Source organism: Arachis stenosperma, chromosome 5, assembly GCF_014773155.1.
Source record: "Arachis stenosperma cultivar V10309 chromosome 5, arast.V10309.gnm1.PFL2, whole genome shotgun sequence".
Lineage (NCBI taxonomy): Eukaryota > Viridiplantae > Streptophyta > Magnoliopsida > Fabales > Fabaceae > Arachis > Arachis stenosperma.
The window spans coordinates 28,540,427-28,563,495 of record NC_080381.1 but is presented as its reverse complement, the minus strand read 5'-3'; the positions used below and the strand labels follow the sequence as shown (position 1 = coordinate 28,563,495).

The following is a 23,069-nucleotide window of genomic DNA, read 5'->3' as shown; positions in this document are numbered from 1 at the left end:
GGGTAGAAGAAGCAGTGAGGTTGAAGAAGAAGCAGTTCCTTTGAACTGTATTTTGAGAGGTAGAAGAAGAAGAAGCTGTAGACATTGAAATGGTATTTGGGGAAGGTTTTGATTTGTATGGTATTTGGGGAGGGATTTGTAAAATCAATTTATTTGTATATTGTACCCATTTATGTAACAGTATAAATACTTAGTGTGGTATAATGTAAATACTAGAAAATACAATGTAGTGTGAAAGCATTTAATGAATCAATTAATGAAAGTTTGAAAAATTTTTTGATCAATGGCTAAGATGATGACACATGTGCAAGGGTAACTTACCCACAAAATTGCCATGAATTTGGAAGAAATCACCTAAAAATAAAGTATTAACTAAGTATTAAAAATTTCTCCACTAATATGCAAATATGATATGAATTCTGAAGATAAATTGCACCAATAATTGATAACCAAATTGAGGTTGCATAAGTAAAGTATGATAAATAAGTAATTAAGGGGGCAATTAGACCATATATGTCATCCCAACTTGAATGATATTTGTATGAGGCACTCTCATATTTGCAGTGCCTCCTCTGCAATTCTTTCTAAGGAATGCATAGAAGTAATTAATCACCAATTTCTTGAAGAACAAGGAGTTCTTCTTGGCCCTCACATCACCATGTCCAAGAAGATACGTGCACCCTGATGCAGTTGCTTCTCTAAGTGCCGAAACCTCATATTCAATACCATCATCTTCATCTAATGACATGTAACTTGAAGTTCCAGTTTCTTCGGAACTATTCTGGCCATGCATCAATGGAATCCTTAGCTCCTCAGCTACTTTATTGTTATCAGAATCCTTGGATTTCACCAATGCATTGTCCATGTCCTCCTCAGGTAAGTTACAACTTTCCATGGCAGTTTCTTGAGCCTCTTTTCTCAAGAATTTCTCCAGACTTTCGATGAGAAGTTGCTCGAATGCATGGTGATCTTCCTTCCTTACATCTTTATAGCCATACCTCACGACGCAGCGAAACATATGATAATCTTTCGGACAAACTCTTCGGAATAGAAACCTTTCCTCTTGAGGTACAACCGGGATAGGAACATGTTTAATGCAGACGAAAACTATGGTCGAGTGAAGGGCCGGAAGACTCAGCAAGAACTGCAAAAAAACTGAAGGAATGCCTTGGACAAGCTCATTATATAGCAATCCAATTCCCGGCACTCTTACCGTTCCAAGATTTGATCCAAGTTCAAGCATCAAGTCTAAGGAAATCTTCTCCTGGACTTCACTTCTATACTTCAATACGCTCCCGTAGTTCCAAGTGTACATCACGGAGAGGAAAAAGGTGGCGAAGGCGAGTGGAAGCCAGCCGCCCTCGAAGATTTTCGATAGGACGGACGACATGTAAATGAGCTCCACCGATCCAAATGCAATTGGGAAACAAATTGCCCAAAACAAGTTAGTTTGCCAAATTAGAAGCATTACTAGTGTCACCAAGGTTGTGCTAACTATCATGACACCAACTTCAGCAATGCCTGCATAAGTTTGCAATAAGATTTGGAGAAAAAATGTTACAAGTTAACCAATATTAAATTGTTTGATTAATGCAGTTGTTTCCAAACATTGCTGTTGTGATCATGAATAGAATCAAACAGAGATAAGAGAGGCAGGGGTAAATCCAAACCAATTGTCAAATTGTCACTCTAAAACCATAAAAGAGAAAGAGAAATGAATAGTCCTAGAGGATGAGATGAAGAGAACTTTACCATAAGCATTTGCAATATCAGTAGTGCTTTGGAAGATAGAGACAACAACTATGCACATGACCATCAGAAACCAGTTAATTACAGGGATGTAAATTTGACCCATGAACTTTCTCGAGGTGTGAATTATCTTGAGCCGAGGAAAGCACCCCAAAGCCATAGATTGCTTTACGCATGAAAATGTCGCCGATATCATTGCTTGGCTAGCTATCATAGCTGCAAGTGTGGCTATCACAAACACTGGCCAGAAAAGACTTCCTATGTCACACGGAAAATGCAAACATAATGTACCAATTTGATTACTACTCCCTCCGTTCCCTAATGATGGTCGTTTTAATTTAGCCACCAATGTATTTGTATATAAGTACATGTATTACTTAACTCATTTTTAATGTATTTCAATATGTATTTTATATTATACTAGCGACTGATTTTGGTGGCTGATTTTAGTGTACACCTAACATGATTTATAAATGTACTACAAACTCAAGGGCGACCACCACTAAGGAATGGAAAGTATGTTGAACAAATGTCTCATAAGTAGACGCAATTAGCACTGTGTTAGAAAATATCACCTGGAACAGAGTCATAGAATACTCTTGCATATGATGTAGGGTTCTTCAGCAAAAAAGCAGCTTGGCCCATATAAGCAAGGAGGAGACATGGAAATACCACACAAGTAAAGGCAATCTGCATAGAAAATTGTATGAGAAACTTAAAGAAAAATTCAAATGCTTATAGAAGTTTTAATTAAGCAAACTCTTTGGTTTACTCTTCAAAAGGTTTCACTTTCACATACCTGTATCGCTCGTACCGAAAAATGACCAAGATCAGCAAACATTGCTTCTGCGCCTGCAAGCAACATATGTAAGTCACTGAATTAGTTATTTAAGAGACAAAATAAATACTAATTCAACATTGAATAAGTCTGCAAAGAACAAAACCTTCATAACTGTTTAGAAACCACAAGTTCAATTAGATGTGACACAAAATCATTAACATAGTCTGCTAACTTTGCATTGTTTTAACTGCATAAAAAGGCGACTACTCGCACGAAGTTGCTTTCACGTAAAAATGATAGATAAGAACCCTTAATTAACAATCTAGTCAATTATATCAAACCATCCACCAGTTCTCAACTATCATCTTCATATGAAGACAACTTCATGTGAGTAGTCGCCGTAAAAGAATTATGCCAATCAACTACAGTGTTAAAGGTTTGAAGCAATAAAAGTATTACCTGTAATACAAAGAACACAACCACCAAGAGCTGACCATGCCTTTTTGCCATTCTTCTTAAAGAAGTAAAAAATAAAAGCCGGATTAAATGCTCTCAGAACCATAATATCATGCTTAACTATATTATAGATTCCAATAGAACCAAGACAAAAGAACCATAAAGCAAGTATAGGTGCAAACATGAAGCCAACTTTGCTGGTTCCGAACCGCTGTATGCTGAACAAAGCTACCAGGACTACTATTGAAACAAGAACCACTGAATCTGCAAGTTTAGAAAGTAGAAACATCCAAAGTCAAAATGATTAACCTTTGATCCATAAAATTATAATGCCTCCATTTCTATAAACAGTTCAAGGCTGCAAAATTTGACTCCTCTTTCTAAAATCCAACATACGAGAAGAGGAGTTGACTAGCCATTTTTCAGAAAGATCATGCTTGTTCTACTTTTAGCCAAAGTGCATCCTGCTCATGGAAGGATGCACCAACCACAAGAATTTCCATCCAAAGTAACATGTAACTATTGATGCTTACACAACTTGCCTTATTTAGTATTTATTAATTGTCGCAAGAATTAATGAATGTTAAATAAGACAAGTTATTTCTGTTTTTGGCTAATTTTCTTTGGTTACCAAACATTTCCGTTATAATAAATAAAAGGATTAATTATTTTGTCCATTTTTAAAATTTTACCAATTTTCCAATTAAGTTTTTATAGTTTAAAAGTTTGTAATAGAATTTCTATATTAGGAAAAAAATTTCAATTAGATCCCCTCAAGATTTTCTTTATTTAAAATATTCAAAATATTATTGGAATGTTCATTTTTTCATTTTTGTATTTGATGTAAAATAAATTATGGAATATCCTAAAATAAATAATCTCGGATTATTACGATTTTTTTCCTTTTGAAAAAAACAAAACTAGTAACGATTAATTACAAATTTTCATCTAATATGAAAATCTAATTATAAATTTTTCAACTATAAGAATCCAATTAAAATTTCAGTGAGATTATAAAACTTAACAGAGTAATTAAAGCTAAATAAAATACAAATTGGAATTTCTTCACAAACCTCCAACCCCTAATTTTTGTTGACCTTTTTTCTCTTAACTTTTACTATATGTATGTTCACTTTTATCTTTCTTTCATAAAAAAAAAAATTAAATTATTAGAAAGAAAAGGAAAATATACCCACTTGTACCAAACCCATGTATTTCACCTTGCAGCCCACTTATGGCAGACATCACTGCAACAAATAAAGAAGTATCATGGTTAAAATTAAGCTGCAAAACAAACTATATTTTCTTAACAACATCCTACTTCAACTTTAGAATAAGATAAACATTAAATTAAAACTCCCAAGGAAATATGGCGAATTACTTTTGATCAAATGCCTACATGAAATTTAATACAAAAAGTATCAATCAGATTATACAGCTCAAAAAAAAAAAAATTAAAAGTAGAAATTCAACATACAGGAATGTTATATATGTGCTGATGAACATATAAACATTGAGCATTCATCTTTGAAAGAGTAGAATATGTCACCATAACTCTTCTCTGTGCTTGTCAAAAGAATTTCATGTCAAAAAGTTGTTTATTATGTACCTGATATTGCTGGGGTTAGAATACCATCTCCAATAATCATGGAAGTTCCCAGCAGAACCAACAATAACAAAAAGGTTTTCAAAGATGAGCTCTTCTCCAAAGTGTCCTTTATGTTTAAAGCCCTTTTCATTTCTGGAGTGGGGAGTTTGAGCCTAAAACTAGAGATATGTTCATCCGCTGGTTGACGATTCGGAAGCATATTCACATTTGCATATCTGCAGATCAAGGAGTATAGCGCAAACGTTCCTCCTACAGTTGAACCATTCAATGATAATAAATGTGGAATTTAGCTACAACAATGCTTAGAGGGAAGTAAATCTTTTACCTTCTCCATTGTCATTTGCTTTGAGAACAACAAAAACATACTTTGCCAATGGAATAAGTGCTATTGTGTACATTACTAGTGATAAGGCCCCCAAGACATCAACGTCCGACTCGATCGGAACCTTGCTAAAGACATCTGCAAAAACATAGAGAGGACTTGTTCCCATGTCCCCATATACCACGCCAAGAGTCTGAAATGCTAATGCAAGAGTGGGCCAAAGTGAAGCATCCTGATTTACATTATGAAATGGATACTTGAATTATTAAATGTTCAAATTGTTGGACGGATACAAGCAAGCAACAAAATCAATGATATTGAATACCAAGCTCATTAGAGAAAATGAGAAAATCACCTTGGAGTGTTGATCTTGACTCTTAGCGATGGCCATGACTTCAACATCCAAAGAATTCAATCTCTTGGGACCCTTCAAAAGCCTCCTCCTCACTGATCCATACCCTTCTCTACCCTCATTTGACCATGCAGGAACCTCCATAGTATCCACTTCACTGCCATCAACCCATCTTGACTCAATACTACTCCCTTCATTGCTTCCACTTTCCACCAATCTCGCATTGCTCTCTTCAACCCCACCAACTTCCATTTCTCTCCAAACTCTCAATGCTTAATTTTTGTGATGGTATGAATGATTGAATGCAGCATGGACAAGACTAATATGTTGTTTTTATGGAAGATGCCATGTGATGAGAGTGGCACCTTAGACCCTACAAGATGGGTCTCTCATTTTTCTTTTGCTGGACTTTTCTTGTCAAAAAGGACCTAATATACTTCGTTATTATTAGTTTATTATCTCAAAGGATAAACTATCTGTTAGACGAAATATTATTTTTATAAGAAAATTATAAAAAGAAATAATTAATTATTTGATAATGTTTCTATATATAATATTTATAGCTATTTTAAATTAAATTAGATCATTTGATAGTTGGTTATTTATTTAAATTTTGAAGTTAACATTAAGTAAGAAGTGCAGGAACAGTTACAAGAAATTCAAATTTTCTGCAAGTGATGTACAAATGGTAACTGTTAACTGATATTAGGCTAGTCTATAAATAGAGCTTTAGAAAAATATTATAATCAGTTCAGTTCTTCTTGAAAAACACTTAGAAATCCAAAAATACTCTCAGCCCCTTGGCATCACAGAGTAAAATTGGAAATCTTAAATAATTCCTCTGAACTCAAACACTTGTACTTTGCTCTCTTTCAGTTTTTATTAATAAAATTCCTCTCCTTTTACGTCTTTTTCTCTTTTACGTTCATGTTTCTTCCTTCATCTTCTTTTTAATTTCCTGTTTGTTTTAATTTCTGCATTTTACTTTGCCTCCGGCACCTTGCATGTTTTCTTTTCATTTTAAATTTTACTTTCGAAACTACAATTTAGACCTTGAGACACCCACAAAAGGAGTCGTTTCCACTCCTTAAATTGAGATTGTGAAACAAAACTCGAAAATTGTTGATTTATTTGTTGTTAACAATGGAACAAAAATTTGAGTAAAACAAATTGGCACGCCCGGTGGGACCTTGTCAATAGATTGTAGTTTGTCAAAAGAAAAATCAAGAGTTTTGAATTTGCATGTGGTTGCGCAGTGGTAAGTTCGTGCGTCCAGAGCCAAGAAAATCAACATCAGTTGACATGTCAAATACTTTTGCAGCATCTTCTTCTACTTCTAGTGATGAGATTAGAGGAAATGAATCCGGAAATTCTCCTGTGATTTCAAATGCAGAGCCTACCTTGATGTCAGTGAGGTATGATGGTGTTGGCCATGCCCATACAGGGTTAAATGCAACTCACATAAATATCGTGGGGTGGCCGCCATATGGCTTGCCACCGGGGTATGTCCCCTCCATGGTGACACAAGGATTGCCTGTGCCTCTCTACTCAACTTTTCAAAATCCTATTTATCAAAATCCATATGGCATGTCAAATGTATCTGTTTCTGGGGCGTCAGGTTCACACGTATCATAACAAAATTTTTTGCATTCTATTAATACAGGAAATAATAATGCATCTAATTCTACTACATCCACTGTCATTAGGGTAGAAAATTTCAGACCTGTATTTTCTGACATGTTAAGAGCAATGCCTGTTAATCAACCTAGTCAAACTGTGGGATCTTTAGCAAATATTAGGCAACAGATGGATGAAAGCCACCATAATCTAGTAAACATGTTAACTCATCAAATGGTGACAGTTTTAAATCCTCTTTTAGAAAACACAAATACTAGAATTGAACAATTAAATAGGCAAGTTAATAGGATTGCTACTGTGGTAAATTTAGAAGAAAATGACAACCAAGGTTTAAGATTTGATAATGTCAATCAGAACGGTGGAGCAATTCCTAATTATGATGTTCATATGCCTAGACATGGTCAAAATACTGATAATATGTTAAAAAGACTTAGGCAAAATAACTTTGGGGGGCATTATAATCTAGCAAGAAATGTCGAACAAGTTTTAAACCGTTTGGAATTTAATGTTGGTTGCTTAAATAGGCCATATTTTGTGTCTGCTTTTCCTGAATGTGTCCAACAAGCAGAGCTCCCAATGGGTTGGAAAATTCTAAAATCCCTTACAAAATTTTCTGGAGAAGAAAATGAGTCTACAGTAGAGCATATTGCTCGATATACTGTTGAAATTGGGGAAGCAGCTTCTAATGAATATCTCAAGATGAGATACTTTCCTTCTTCTTTAACAAAAAATGCATTTACATGGTTCTCCAACTTAAGACTAAATTCTATTCATTCTTGGGCACAGCTAGAAAGAAATTTTCATGATCAATTTTTTGAGGTGAATTAAAAGTTAGTCTTATAGATTTATTCTCTGTCAAACGTGCAGAGGGAGAATCCATTGACACCTATTTGGCACGGTTTAGAAACATGAGAAATAAATGTTTTACTCCGATTCCAGAATCTGAAGTTGTCAAAATGGCTACTAATGGGGTAGAATTTGGAGTTAGGAAGAAACTTGTTAATCAACATACTTTAGATCTTTCCCAATTAGTTGAGAGAGTAAGACAAATAGAACAAATTAAGAAAGAAAAAGAAAATTTTAAAAAGGGTTCAAAAAAGGTTGCGTATGTTGATTGTTTTTCCGATAGAAGTGATTCAGATGAGAAAGAGATTTATATTGCCGAATTACGTGGGGGTCCTCCTTATGTATGCAAATCTTTGAAGCCTGTTAAAGGAAAAGAAAAAGTTTCTTCTTATTCTAAAGTTGAAAATAAGACTTATTCTTTTGATATTTCTAAGGCAGATCAAATATTTGAGGTTTTATTAAAAGATAAGCAGCTTATTTTAGCTGAAGAAAAAAAACGCCTATAGCTGATGAAATAAAGAATAAGAAATTTTGTAAGTTTCATCAGGTATTTTCGCATACCACTAACAATTGCGTCTGTTTCAAGGACTTGATACAAAAAGCAATTGAGGATGGAAGATTGAAGTTTGAAGATAAAACTACTATGAAGGTGGACACTGAACCATTTGCTGCTGACTCAAATTATGTTGAGCCATTCAATTTGTCAGTCAACATGGTAGAAGTTGATGCCACAGTAGTTAGTGCTAAAGATAAAGACTTGAGAATCTTTGAGCAAGATAAGAAGCCAGTTTATCCTCGTCCTGGTGAGGATTTGTTAGATTTTTTGTTGAGAATTAAAGAATCTAACAGCACCATCGCCATGTGCCCAAAGTGCAATGCTGTTTTTGACAAGGAAGCTGCAAAAGAGTTTGAAAAGTACAAAGTTGAAGAGAAAGAAAAGGCTGAGTTGAGAAAGAAGATTGCTGAAAAAGAAAATGAAACTAACGAGCTAAAGCAGAAAATAGCCGAGGGAAAATAAAAGTTGGGCGGTCAAACTCCTTTGAACAAGTGCGTCAACAATACTGGGGTACAACCCGTCAACCAGAAGATGAAGACTGTGGTCATGATTGATGAAAAACCTGATGGATTTTCTCAAAAAACAAGAGTTCCTTCCACCAAAATTTCAAACAATAAATGGGTCTAAAATGTGAGAAATGTGCAGAATCAACCTACTGCTTTTGCAAGAGGAAAAAACAAATGGGTGAAGCCTAGACCTTTCAAGCCCAGGTACTATGAGTCTCAGTTATGGAACATGAATCATGCACAAGACGGAGGTAGTATATATATTCCAAAAAATGTGCCTATTCCCTCAAAGCCAATTTATTCTTGTTATAATCCTAACATGCAGCAGGTTCCTAATTATTCTCCTTGGCCAAATTGTCAAAATATTCCAAAATATTCTCCGTTTACAACTTTTGAGCAGAAGGAGAATATACCTGAGTATGTTCCTTTGGATCCATACAAGGGACACGGAATAGATTTTCCTCCTTTGCCAACCATGGCCAAGTCTGCAGAAATAGGCAATTCTTCTAATCACCTTAAATGCAATAAAAATGTCAAGAAGAATCTTGCTGGGAAGAGGGTAATGGTTGAAAACAAGGGAGAAAAGGATGAAGATTTAATTACTGATAATTTTGACACTGGTTTTGATGACAGCTTAGAAGTAATATTTGGTGTTAAGCAACCTATAGCTGTGGTGTCAATACTGCCTGAGGAGTATAGTCAAGTCTAGGAAGTAGAGTCATTAGAAGATGATTGTTATGATGTCTTCCCTGAAAGCGAATGCTTATTGCTAGATGACAATATGTGTGGTGGAGGATTATTTGAGAAGCCTACTAAAAATGATAAGGAACACTTGCGTCCACTTCATATCAAGGCTCGTGTTGATGGAAGGATAGTCATAAGATTTTGGTTGACGGAGGAGCTGCTGTTAATCTCATGCCTGAAAGAATGACGGGAAGGCTTGGAAAAACTGAAAAAGATCTGATTAAAAGTAGCATTAGGGTAACATATTTTAATGGAAAGACTTCTTCTGTTAGAGGTGTGGTTCTGCTGTCAATTGAGGTTGGTTCTGTCAATAGGCCAACTCTATTTGTTGTGGTTCCTTCAAAGGCTAGTTTTAACTTGCTTTTGGGACATGATTGGATTCATGGAATGGGCGCTATTCCATCCACTTTACATCAAAAATTGATTTTCTGGAATGAAGATGGAGGAGTGGAAGAAGTTCTTGCTGACAACAGTACCTGTTACTATGATGAGATGCATGTGGAGTTCAGGATGTATAATCCTGGAGTCAAGTCGCTGACAGTTGACACCAATGCATTTAATCCTGAAAATATTGAGATGTGCAAAATAGATATGAATGGTTTTATTTTGGTCCCTAGGGCCGGGGCGGATACGACCTCAGGAGAAACTTAGATGAGCTTGACGAGCCAACTGGCTTGGCTGTCAGCCTATATGGCAGACAGAGAAGGGTGCATTGACAGTGTACCTTATGATTGTATATATGATTATGGTCCTCTAGGTTTTGAAAAAAATAACACTGACACTGTAAAAAAGGTTAAAGTGCAGGATCCTTTGGAGGAAGTAAATATTGGTAACGGCGACTATCCTAGACCAACATATGTGAGCAAGATGCTGCCTGATGATTTCAAAAAAGAAATGGTGGAGATTTTGAAGGAATATTGTGACTGTTTTGCATGGGATTATGCAGAGATGCCAAGCTTGAGTCGTGAATTAGTAGAACATCAATTGCCATTGAAAGCCAATGTTAAACCTGTCAAGCAGCCACCAAGGAGATTTGCTCTTGAAGTCGTGTAGAAGATTTAAGAAGAGATTGAAAGACTTCTCAAGGCTAAGTTTATAAGAACAGCAAGGGAATTTTCTTGGTTTCCTGGTGCAGAAAAAAGGGATTAAAATTGACAAAAATAAGGCAAAGGCTATCTTAGAGGCTCCTCCTCCAGCTAACAAAAAGCAACTAAAAGTATTTTTAGGGAAGGTCAATTACCTCAGAAGGTTCATTTCCAATCTGTCAAGAAAAACCAAGGTTTTTGCGCCTCTAATCAAGTTGAAAAAAGAGGAAGAGTTTCAATGGAAAACAGAGCATCAAGAAGCTTTTGACAACATTAAGCAGTATTTGACTAATCCTCCTATTATGACACCTCCAAGGCACGGAGCACCTCTAAAACTTTACGTGTCAACTTCTGAAGTAACAATTGGTGGAATGCTAGCTCAAGAAGATGAGAATGGCAATGAAAGAGTGATTTATTATCTAAGTCGTGTGCTAAATGATGTTGAAAGCCGTTATTCTCCAATTGAGAAACTTTGTTTAACTTTATATTTTTCTTGTTTAAAACTTAAGTACTATTTAATTCCTAGGAATATTTATGTAATTTCTAAGTTTGATGTTCTTAAATATATGTTGTCTTCTCCAATATTGCATGGTAGACTAGGAAATTGGATGCTGGCCTTAACGGAATTTTCTTTACATTTTGTTCTTGCAAGAGCTGTTAAGGGTCAGGTTCTAGCTGATTTCCTGGTTGATCATCCTTGTATTGACATTGATGAGAGTTTACTGGGTTTCGTTGGTTTGGTGCCTTGGAAATTATATTTTGACGGTTCATGCCATAAGGGTGGTGTTGGTATAGGAATTTTAATTATTTCTCCAAGTGGCGAGCCAAGTAAATTCTTCTTTGAATTAAATTATTCATGTTCCAACAATGAGGCAGAGTATGAAGCATTAATAATGGGACTGGAATTATTATTAGAAAAAAAGTTAAAAATGTGGAAATTTTTGGAGATTCACAGCTCGTAGTCCATCAAGTATCACTTGAATATAGGTGTGTTAGTGAAAATTTAAGAAAGTTTTCAATGTGGCTATAGAGTTGTTGAGTAAATTTGATAATGTCATTGTAAGGCATGTTCCAAGGGAGTTAAATCAAGAAGCAAATGAATTAGCCCAAATTACTTCAAGATATAAGATCAAGCCCTCAACACTAGAAAAATTGGTAAGGATAAAGGACATATTTATGCCTTTGAGAGAAAGAGAAGTGTTGTCATTAGAAAAACTAGACCCAGAAGATTGGAGAGTACCAATTGTGAAATATTTAAAAAATCCAAGTCTTAGTGTCGATAGAAAACTTAAATATAGGGCTCAAAGTTATGTTCTAATAAGTAATGTCTTGTTTAAGAAATCTGTTGATGGAAACCTCTTGATATGTTTGGGAGAAAAAGAAGCGTATTTAGCTCTTGCCGAAGTGCCCGAAGGAATTTGTGGTGCCCATCAATCAGGGAAAAAAATGAAGTGAGTGATAAATAGGAGAAGATTGTATTGGCCAACTATTCAAAGAGACTGTATGAATTATGCCGGATCATGTGAAGAATGCCAAAAACATGGAAGCCTTCAACATATTCCAACGTCAGAACTGCATGTTATAATTAAGCCATGGCCATTTAGAGGTTGGGCTCTAGATCTTATCGAACAGATTCACCCACCTTCTTCTAAAGGTCATAAGTTCATTTTGGTTGGTGTTGATTATTTTTCTAAATGGGTAGAGGCTATCCATCTGAGGGAGGTGACTCACGATGAAATAATAGATTTTATTGAGGAACATATTATGCATAGGTTTGGAATTCCTCAGTCAATTACCACTGATCAAGGAACCATGTTTATTGGGAAAAAGGTCATGGAATATGCCAAATCTAGGAATATAAAAATGCTTTCTTCTACACCATATTATGCCCAAGCCAATGGATAAGTGGAGGCAGCGAATAAAATTTTAATTGCATTAATTAAAAAACACATTGGAAGGCAGCCAAGAAATTGGCACCAAACTCTCAGTCGAGTTCTTTGGGCTTACCGAAATTCTCCAAGAGGTTCTACTAGAACCACCCCGTATAAGTTAGTTTACGGTCATGATGCGGTGTTGCCAATTGATATTAATCTGCAAAGTATAAGGGTGGCTAGACAAGACGAGATACCTGTAGTAGATTATTGGAATTCTTTGCATGATGAGCTCAATGAACTAGATGACGAAAGGTTGAGAGCTTTAGAGCGGGTGATTCGACAAAAAGAGATTATGTCAAAATCATACAACCGCCGTGTTAAAGCAAAGACATTTGCAGTTGGAGATTTAGTGTGAAAAACAATTTTGCCTATAGAAAAAAGTCAAAAACTTATGGTAAGTGGTCTCCAACTTAGGAAGGACCTTATGTAGTTGACAAAGTTTATTCTGGAAATGCCTATAAGAGTATTGAAATCGGATCAGGAAGAAGAATTCCTTCAATAAATGACAAATATTTAAAGGTATATAGGCCAGGCATACATGAGATAAACATTCCACATGTTTAAGGACACGAAAATATCCAGTTGAAAGTGTCCAAAGAAAGAAAAATAGCAAGTGTCCAAGCTCCAAAATAAGGATAGAGTGCATTCAAAAGCGAATAATAAATAAAATTCTAAAGGTTCAAAAAGTGAAGATTGCAGACACATATTAAAATCACAAAGGTTCACACAAAAAATGCAAGACTAGGTTTTAAAGATCTCCTTCAAGCGAATAACTTCAGCTTGGAGAGCGGTTTGGAAGTTCCTGGCTTCTTTGGCAGCTTCCTGTGAGAAGGGCATCTTCTCTGCAAGTGACTGTAAAGCTGCATTGCTACTGTCAAGCATGCTACTTGCTTTGGCAAAATGAGCCTCATTTTTTATCAAAGCAGCGTCCAGCCTACTTTTTGCTCCTCTCTTGACAGCCAGCTGTTGTTCTAAGTCTCGAATCTCCTCAGATAGCTCATGAGCCCGATCTTTAGCTTTTGTAATATGGGTAGCCAGGGTAGCTTTGACAGCCTCAAAAGAGGATGTGTCTTGTTTCAATTTAGAAAGAGATTCAGTTAATTGTTGACACGATGAGATGGCTGCCTGAGAATCTGGAAATTTGGCATAAAGATCCTCATAAACTTTTCGCAAGTGAGCCAACAAAGGATCAACAGTCTCAGGATGTGGTGTATTTGAAAAAATTTGAAGAATATCAGAAAGTTGAGCCTTAAACTGCGGATCCGTAGCAAGTGTCAAAACAGGTTTGGATAGAATGACATTGAGTTATTGGCTTAATGGAAGCAGGATGGAACTGTCAACAATCTTGGTTGTGGGAGGTGTAGTATGGGGCTGCTCTGTTGAAGGGTGACTTTGAATGGTAGAACAAGATTCAACTATGGCCTTCTGTGTATCCATGCTACATGCATATGCTTCATTTAGACTTTCTAAATCAGCCAATAAATCATTCACCACATTAGGGATTTGAGCATGGATGGAAGTGATGGGTATTTATTTTTCTGACCGCTCACTTGGGGGGATTTCAGAATTTTGAAGCTAGACAAAAATGCAAAAGCAAATGTTAACATAAAAATAAAGAAGATACAAGGAAGAGATACCAACCATCAGGCTAAATGACATGTCATACCTTATTTGCTTTGGTTTTGGGTATAGGCTTATTAGATGTGGCAGCCATCATATTTTCAGTATTAGGCACGATCAAAGAAATGGTAGGAGTCACAGTGACCTAAATCAAAAAGTGAAATGAGGACAAAGGTAATAAAAAGGGGACTCAGCATGAGAAGTATCATCACCATGTAAGTTCTTTAAGATGATGTTATTTCAATATGAAAATATATAAAAATACCTGAGAAGCAAGCCGGTCACTAGGGCTAAGAGCATTGACATCTTCTTCCGAAGAAAATTTACTGACTGATTCATCACTTGACGAGGTGTTCTCGTTGTCCCTTTCATTGTGTTGAGAGATTACCAGTCCATCAAGATTGTCATTGGATGTATTTGATGTGTCATTCTTATCATTACTACTTGAAGATATTGAAACTTCAATGGGTTCAAGTCTTCTTTTTACCCGGCGGTTTGAACAATTAAAATTGCATTTCTTTTTTCCTACAAGCTTACTAGAAGACTTTCTCAAAAGAGGATTTACGGCAAGTGGGGTAGTTGTATTCTCTGTAATAATATATATATATATAATAATGAAAAAATAATTAAAACAGGTGCCATTGTGATAGCTTTAGAAGACATTGTGCATGAAGAAAATTAATAGCAACAACACAGAGAGGACATGTTACTAATAGAGAAAATTACCCTAACTAATAATAATAATAATAATAAAATGAGCAAATAGTTTAGTGGTAATTACCCTTTTTTGCTCTTCTCACTTGTTGCATTACAAGAACAGTGGTCATCCTCTGACAGCAAGTACTGAAAGCAACTTCAATAGAGGAATAATAGTTTTTTCACCAAGAAAAGAATGTTCTTCAGAGTAAGATTCGAGTACTCATAGTCATAAATAATACAAGGAATATTTTACATGCCATTTTTGGGGTTAGGGTTCTTCACAATCATTAATGGAAAAGAAAAGATAAAGATGGAGCTAGTAGTAAAACCTTACCTGAAATATTGAAAAAATTAGGTATAATCAAACCCTTGAACAGAGAAAGCCAATCGTAATAGATAAAATTTGGGAGAGTACGTGGAGGTATAGAGTTGAAGAAAAAGTTTAACACTAGCGTATTATCTTTCTCACATGTACCACAAGAAGATAAGAGGACCGAGTGATTTCACTTTTTGTTTAGCCAATTTAAATAAATAAACAAAATAACAAAGAAAAGGGGAAAAGAGTACAATACTCTTATGTACTTTCTAAATGGTGTTTCAAAATTTCATCCTTATCAATATTTATTGTTATCATTTATATACTTTAAAAAATAAATAAATAAATAAACATATGTTTGTATATACTTCTCTTATTATTATAAACAACAAAATTTTTTCACTTGCAATCCTTGTATGACTTCAAGTGAAAAGTTTGGGGCATTATATTAGACGAAATATTATTTTTATAAGAAAATTATAAAAAGAAATAATTAATTATTTGGTAATGTTCCTATATATAATATTTATATCTATTTTAAATTAAATTAGATCATTTGATAGTTGGTTATTTATTTAAATTTTGAAATTAACATCAAGCAAGAAGTGCGGGAACAGTTACAAGAAATTCAAATTTTCTGCAAGTGGTGTACAAATGGTAACTGTTAACTGATATTAGGCTAGTCTATAAATAGAGTTTTAGGAAAATATTATAATCAGTTCAGTTCTTTTTGAAAAACACTTAGAAACCCAAAATCGCTCTCAGCCCCTTGGCATCACAGAGTAAAATTGGGAATATTAAGTAATTCCTCTAAACTCAAACACTTGTACTTTGCTTTCTTTCAGTTTTTATTAATAAAATTCCTCTTCTTTTACGTCTTTTTCTCTTTTACGTTCATGTTTCTTCCTTCATCTTATTTTTAATTTCCTGTTTGTTTTAATTTCTGTATTTTACTTTGCCTCCGGCACCTTGCATGTTTTCTTTTTATTTTTAATTTTACTTTTGAAACTACAATTGAGACCTTGAGACACCTACAAAAGGAGTCGTTTCCGCTCCTTAAATTGAGATTGTGAAACAAAACTCGAAAATTAGGGGTGCCCGCGGATCGGATCGGATCGGATATGGCCAAAAATTCGATCCGATCCGCATTAAAATCATCGGATCGGATCGGATCCAATATCCGCAACTTTTAAGGTTGGATCCGATCCGATCCGATCCGCAAATGTGCGGATCGGATCGGATCGGATATCGGATATATCCGTAAAACACAAAAATATTTTTAAAGGCTTATTTTTATTAAAAAAATATCAATAAAATTCATTTTTTCTATTCTTTTAAATATGTTTACTCTTAAAATAATATTAAACATACTTTTCTTAAATAATAAATTAAAATAATATAACATATATGATAATTATTAATTGAAATAAAACATAAAAAGAATATTTATTTATTTATTTCTTTAATTTTGCGGATACGCGGATATGCGGATCGGATATGCGGATACCAACACAAAATCCGCAATCCGATCCGATTAGTGTACGGATCCGATCCGATCCGATCCAAAAGCCTTGCGGATCGGATCCATATCCGCAATTTTCGGATCGGATTCGGATAAACACCGCGGATATGCGGATCGGATCCGATCCATGGACACCCCTATCGAAAATTATTGATTTATTTGTTATTAACAATGGAACAAAAATTTGAATAAAACACTATCTAAATATCTTTTGTATCTCCTAAATTAGTAAATTCATAATATCAATAGAAAAATTATTTAGTGATTTAAGAATATGAAAAAACAAAAAATCAAAACAACCATTAATAACTTTTACCCTCAAATGTTATAATTTGTTCTGATGAGTAAAATATTTCAATCGCTTTTAATGATATTTTTTAAAATATATAATTGAATAGCTATATAAAAATTTTATATAAGAACGACTACTCATTTCTAATTAATTTTACACCGTCATCATCACGTAGGCAATATTTATACTAAACAAATAAAAATAACACTGTCAAATAGAAAAACAAAATTATTGATTAATTGATATTTATTAAAATACGATTATATTACGTGTACATTAAAATTAGTTAATAAAATCTATTATTAATATAAAATATATATTAAAAATAAATTAAATTATACATATATCTATATATAAATACATTAGTAACTGATTTTAGTATACGAATAATATTTTTAATTAAAATAATACCTTCTACGATAAAAAAAAATATCATCTGCTTTTATTAGATATCTATAATAAATTTTCTTCCCTTGTGTTACTTACCAATAGCACGCACAACAAAATTATTGAGCATCCGCCAGATATCTACATTTGGACATTTGGTGATATGACCAAAATAGGTTAGATCATAATGAATTTAATAAAGCAATAATTAGATTGTACTCGTGTTATTGCTTGTACTAGTATTTAGGGTATGTAAATATACTAACATCATATATTACGAATACTATAATATGAATATATTTATTTTTATTTAACTGAATTAAATTATTAATTAATTTAAATTATATTTATTTAAATTTTAAATTTAAAATTTTATAATTTTAAAATTTTAAATTATTTGAATAAAATTGAGTGAAGTGAAAAAAATAAAAATTAAACTAATATAATACTATCCAAAGTATAATATCAACGTATCAAAAGATTTTGTACATGTATTAAATAATTTTAAAATTTTAAATTATTAATTTTTTTAATTTAAAAAATTTAAGTCGTTAATTTTTTTCAAATCAAATGTTTAATTAACCATATAAGTACAAGATTATAAATATGTAAATATTATGTTTAAATCATTACCATTATACACTGTATGTCGGATACACTAATATTAAATCCATTATACTTATATCTTGGATTTTTTTTTTAATTTATCATATTCCGAGTACTGTGTATCCGATTTATGTTTTTAATAATTTTTTTGGCACAATATCCAAAATATATAATTTGTATTTAATATCTTAAAGTATCTGTAATTATACATTTTAATAAATATTATATTTATTTAATTTAAATAAAAAACTCAAAAAAAGAGAGTATGTGCATTTAATTGGCATTTATTGATATTAAATGACTCTTTATATTTATTAATGGAGTAATAATATTAATCGATTTTAAAAATATTTTTAGTCAAACACTTTGTCTTTGAAAAAAATTAAGTAGCAAATTAATTCTTAAAAATTATTTTCATTAGATAATACATTTTTAAATTAATATTGTTGTCAGCGAATAACATCATTCGTTTACATACAGCGGTAACTAGTTATGTAGCCATCTATATATTTATCTATTTATATTTTATAAAAGTTGATGTGAAATTATTAATATTCTATACAATAAATTTTAGTTATTTTATTTTTTCTAATAATATCATATCAGCATTTTTAAACACATGATAACATATGAGAATTAACCATATCTTTAAGAAAAAGAATAAAAAAATAAAAAATTCTTACCTATAATTATTATTCAATTGAAATATAAATTATTAATTGAATGCAATAAATATATACATTAAAAATATCATAATAATTATAGTTATAAAAAATTCTGCTACAAATATTCAAATTTTACATAATTTAGCATATGTATACATATGGTATAAGACTCTTACTATTATACTATCATTACAAAAAAAATGTTGAGTGCCATCAGATTTAGCATCGGACGTTAGCGGCGAATTTTTCATTGGATTTGGCAATAAATTCGTCACCCTAAAATATTACCGTCGAAATTGATGTTCCGACGATAACGTCAACGGTAATGTTTGAAGGGAAAAAAGAAATTTTGACGAGCTCACTACCATTGGATTTACCTGCGACGGTAACCTTGTTTAATGAAATATTGCGTTTTGGGTACACGGAAAATATTACCGTCAGATTTTTTCGACAGTAAATCCAATAGTAATCGTGACCTTAACCAAAGAACGAACTGTAGTCTCCCCCATTTCGAATTTCTCCCATCTCTCTCTTCATCACCACCCCCTCTCTCTCATCACTGCCTCTACCTCTATTCTCTGCCCATTCCCGTTGCCGCCGCTGCCGCTCCACCGTTCTCAGCGAGCCAGAACTTCTGCCGTCGGCCATGCTCAACGCTCTACATGGATTTGGGGAAGCAGAACCTCCACCGCTGCAACCCCCACCTCCACCGTCGTTCTATTTTTCTTGCTCTGAGGTTGGTTTTGAAATTTTGTGAATTTTTCTATTAATCTTTTCTATTTTAAATTCATTATGGTTTAATTAGATTTTAATTTTTCGTTAGTAATTTAATTTAGTTAAACTATTTTTTCCTATTAGGTTGATTTACAGTAAAATTAGAATTTTTTTATTAAGATTTCTCTTGGTTCATAGGTAATTAAGCATGCTACTGTGATTCTTGGGTTTGTAATTTGAACTTATTTAAGATTCATTGACTAATATTCTGCTGAACACTGCAATATAATATTAAATTTTGTGAGTTGATGTTGAAAGAATGCTCGTGAGTTCTATTTTGTGTTGCTTATGTTTTTCACGCCAAGTGTTCGATGATATAAATTTTTGTGTTGGTGTTATTATAACATATAATGACTTATATACCACTTTAAGAATAATCTATACTTTCTCTTATGAATTATACCTTGTTATAAATGTAATAGGGTGAAAAATATTGTTTGAAGAGCAAAAAATAATAGCCTGGTATTATTTAAGATTAATATTTATAAATATTATATGGTTGTTAGTGCTATTTTGTGTTTTTTGTGTTTCTGCACGTCAAATGTTCAATGATATGAATTTCTGTGTTAGTATTATTATAATTTATTGTTCATTTGTTGTTCTGATTGATATGCTATTTTTAGATATCATGACTGGTAGAGGTCTGCCGGATCAGGCTGCTAGTCGTGGTCATAGTCGTGGTCATGGTAGAAGGAAGGCTTCTTCTGGTACCGCCGGAAATTCTGGATCCTCTCCCTATACTCTGACCATCCCGGTGACGTCATAGGTTGCAGGATTAGCGGACCAGCAGTTAATCATGGTCCCTAACCTTAATTACGTGCCTCCGTCTACGGTGACGATGCCGCCTCCTATCGCTCAGCAGTCCATTGCCACGGCAACTCTGCCTCCAGCGATGGAAGCTGCGGCCCTGGAATCCTCTTACAAAAGTGAGGCAGCTGATACCCCTCCACGCCCTCCCATTGTACGATTGACCATTTGGCCTTATGGTAACACGGGGTAAGTATCACTTTGAGTTTTATATATTTTTTATTATTGTTATTGCTGAAAGTTCAATTCCTGGTTATTTATTCTTATTTAGTGGATTTAAGTTTGATTGTCTGAAAGTGTTTCCTGTTTTTAGATTATAAAATTGCTGAAAGTTTAATTCCTAGTTATTTATTTTTGTTTAGTGGATTTAGGTTGCATTGCTTGAATGTGTTTCCTATTTCATTGATTATGGAATTGCTGAAAGTTCAGTTCCTGGATATTGATTCTTGTTTAGTAGATTTAGGTTTCATTGCCTAAATGTGTTTCCTATTTCGTTGATTGCAGAATTACTGAAAGTTCAGTTTCTGGTTATTGATTCTTGTTTAGTGGATTTAAGCTTCATTGCCTGAATGTGTTTCCTATTTCATTTATTGTGGCTCATTCTAGTTATAGATGAAACTCTGCCGAAATTTCTATAAAAATCTCTATGTATTATGATTTGTCTGTGGATTGTTGATAAGTTCGCGTCGAACAACAATGCATGTAATAAGGAGATGACTAATGTCATCAAGCTAATGTACGACCACCTCTAGCCTAGCTACAAGAAGATCCCCGCTGAGACCAGACAGCGATGGTTTGAGTAATTGAGTTACGGGCGGTAACTATTTTTTTTTTAAGATTCAAACCTTTTTTTATAGTTTATATCATTTGTTTTACGTAACTAATTTAAAAGCTTCTTTGTGCAGCTGCACTTTCTATGGGACGTTGAGCACAACATTACCATTAGGAAGATATTCGACCATAGAATAGGTCGGCGGCTCCAGAAGATGCTAGATGATGTTCGTCATAGACGGAACCACCTGACGACCTGGCTCCAACCGGATATAAAGAAGGCTCTGTTAGTTCATTGGGAGACCGATGAGGGGTTCATGCATCGATGTCTCACCAACAGAGCTAACAGGACATCGGCCAGGTAGCCCAAGTATACCAGCGGCTCAGCAATCTTCATGAAGACTAAGGTCAGGCTGGTATATAGTGTCTTTAATTTTGTTAATAAATTAGTTATATTCTTTTAAGTATCATTACTAGGCATCCTAATCATATTGTTTCAATGCAACATGTGTAGTCGAAGTAGTTGAATCGCGAGGCGACATTGGCGGAGACGTTCAAGCACACCCACATGCTAAAGGAGAACAAAGAGATATTTGCTAATAAGCAGTCTGAGAACCATTATGTGAGTTAACATTACATCTGATCCTCTGCTATAAAATTCTTAGAGATTAACTGTATATTTGTCGTACTAATCACAATAACTTGTGCTACACAAGAGTCCTATATACATAGACTAGAGGCCGCGACTCAGCAGTCTCAGCAAAGTGGGGTGGACGCTGCCGATGGCTCTACAGCTTCAGTCGTTGATCCTGATGCAGTTGGCACGAGATCACCTCACCGCCGTATAAGAACCCTGTATACGGGCTGCAGTCGTTCTCCACCAGCAGCTTCTGCACTTCCACGTTGAGGCCATCGTTAGGCTCTACCACCAGTCGAGCCATCGATCCCAAGGAAGGCATGGATTTGAGACTGCAGGTGCAGGAGCTCTAGTGCGGCCTTCACGAGCATGCTCAGGAGCTGAACGATTATCAGAAGAAGTATCAGTAGATCCCCGCCCACGTGACATCTACGGATGAGCTTAGACTTGAGTGGAGGGAGTCGTTGGAGCGACTTCAACATATGGAAGCTCAGATGAAGGTGTACCAAGATCAGATGCGCGCCACTGGCATCAACCCTGATGGTGGCACACGATGGATATCACTGCCTTCTGCACCACCGACTCAGGGCCACGGGATCGATGACAACGACGACAACGAGGACTACCTGGATCTATAGTTATTAGTGTTTGGTTTTATTGGTTCATTGTATTTATTTGATATACTTGACTTTTAATTTATTTGAACATTGTATTATTTATCTTAAATAATAGGTTTTGATTATTTATGAATTGATCATTATTTGTGTGAAAAATAAATTTAAATAAAAGTTAAAACTGACCTTATTTCAAATTAAAAAAAATTGACATTACTGTCGAATTTACCGAAGGAATAATTCGACGGTAATAGTGCAGAAAACAACATATCTTGGCGTCAATATTACCGTAAAAAAATTCGCAGGTAACCAAATGGCTTTTCAAACAGGTATCTCGTCACAGAATCCGACGGTAATTACCATCGGACGAAAAAATTCCGATGGTAAACATTTACCGGTTAGGTTTATACCGTCGGACGATAATTTAACTATCGTCTAGTTTCTTTCATTTTTTCAACGGTAAATCCGATGGTACTTAGCGTTTTTCTCGTAGTGTATTTGGTCGTCGAAAATTCGTCCAAACAAGTTCAAATTTGGTACAACATTTTCTTATTAGGTACATTCAAGTACAGGGTAAATTACTAAATTGGTCCCCTACGTTTGGGCGTAATCCTGGTTTAGTCCGTAAGGTTTAAAGTGTCCTATTTGAATACAAAAAAGTTTTATTTAGCTTCAATGTACTCCCACCATGGGGTCAAAGTTAAATAATTAACGGAATGTCCTACTTAATAGCAGTACAAGAATAAGTTTGATAATCTGGAGAACAAGTACAAGCTCTAGA

General features: G+C 34.2%; 1 protein-coding gene across 1 annotated transcript; it reads right to left on the bottom strand.

The window, feature by feature from the left end:
• Window positions 1-442: 442 nt before the first annotated feature.
• On the bottom strand, window positions 443-4,341 carry LOC130983131 (putative potassium transporter 12). Its single transcript, XM_057907311.1, has 6 exons — window positions 4,183-4,341; window positions 2,990-3,250; window positions 2,549-2,601; window positions 2,325-2,439; window positions 1,753-2,007; window positions 443-1,521 (listed from the first exon to the last, which is right to left on the bottom strand). Exons 1-6 carry the CDS (start codon window positions 4,229-4,231, stop codon window positions 503-505), a joined length of 1,752 nt encoding a protein of 583 aa, XP_057763294.1. The 5' UTR covers window positions 4,232-4,341; the 3' UTR covers window positions 443-502.
• Between the last annotated feature and the right edge of the window lie 18,728 nt (window positions 4,342-23,069).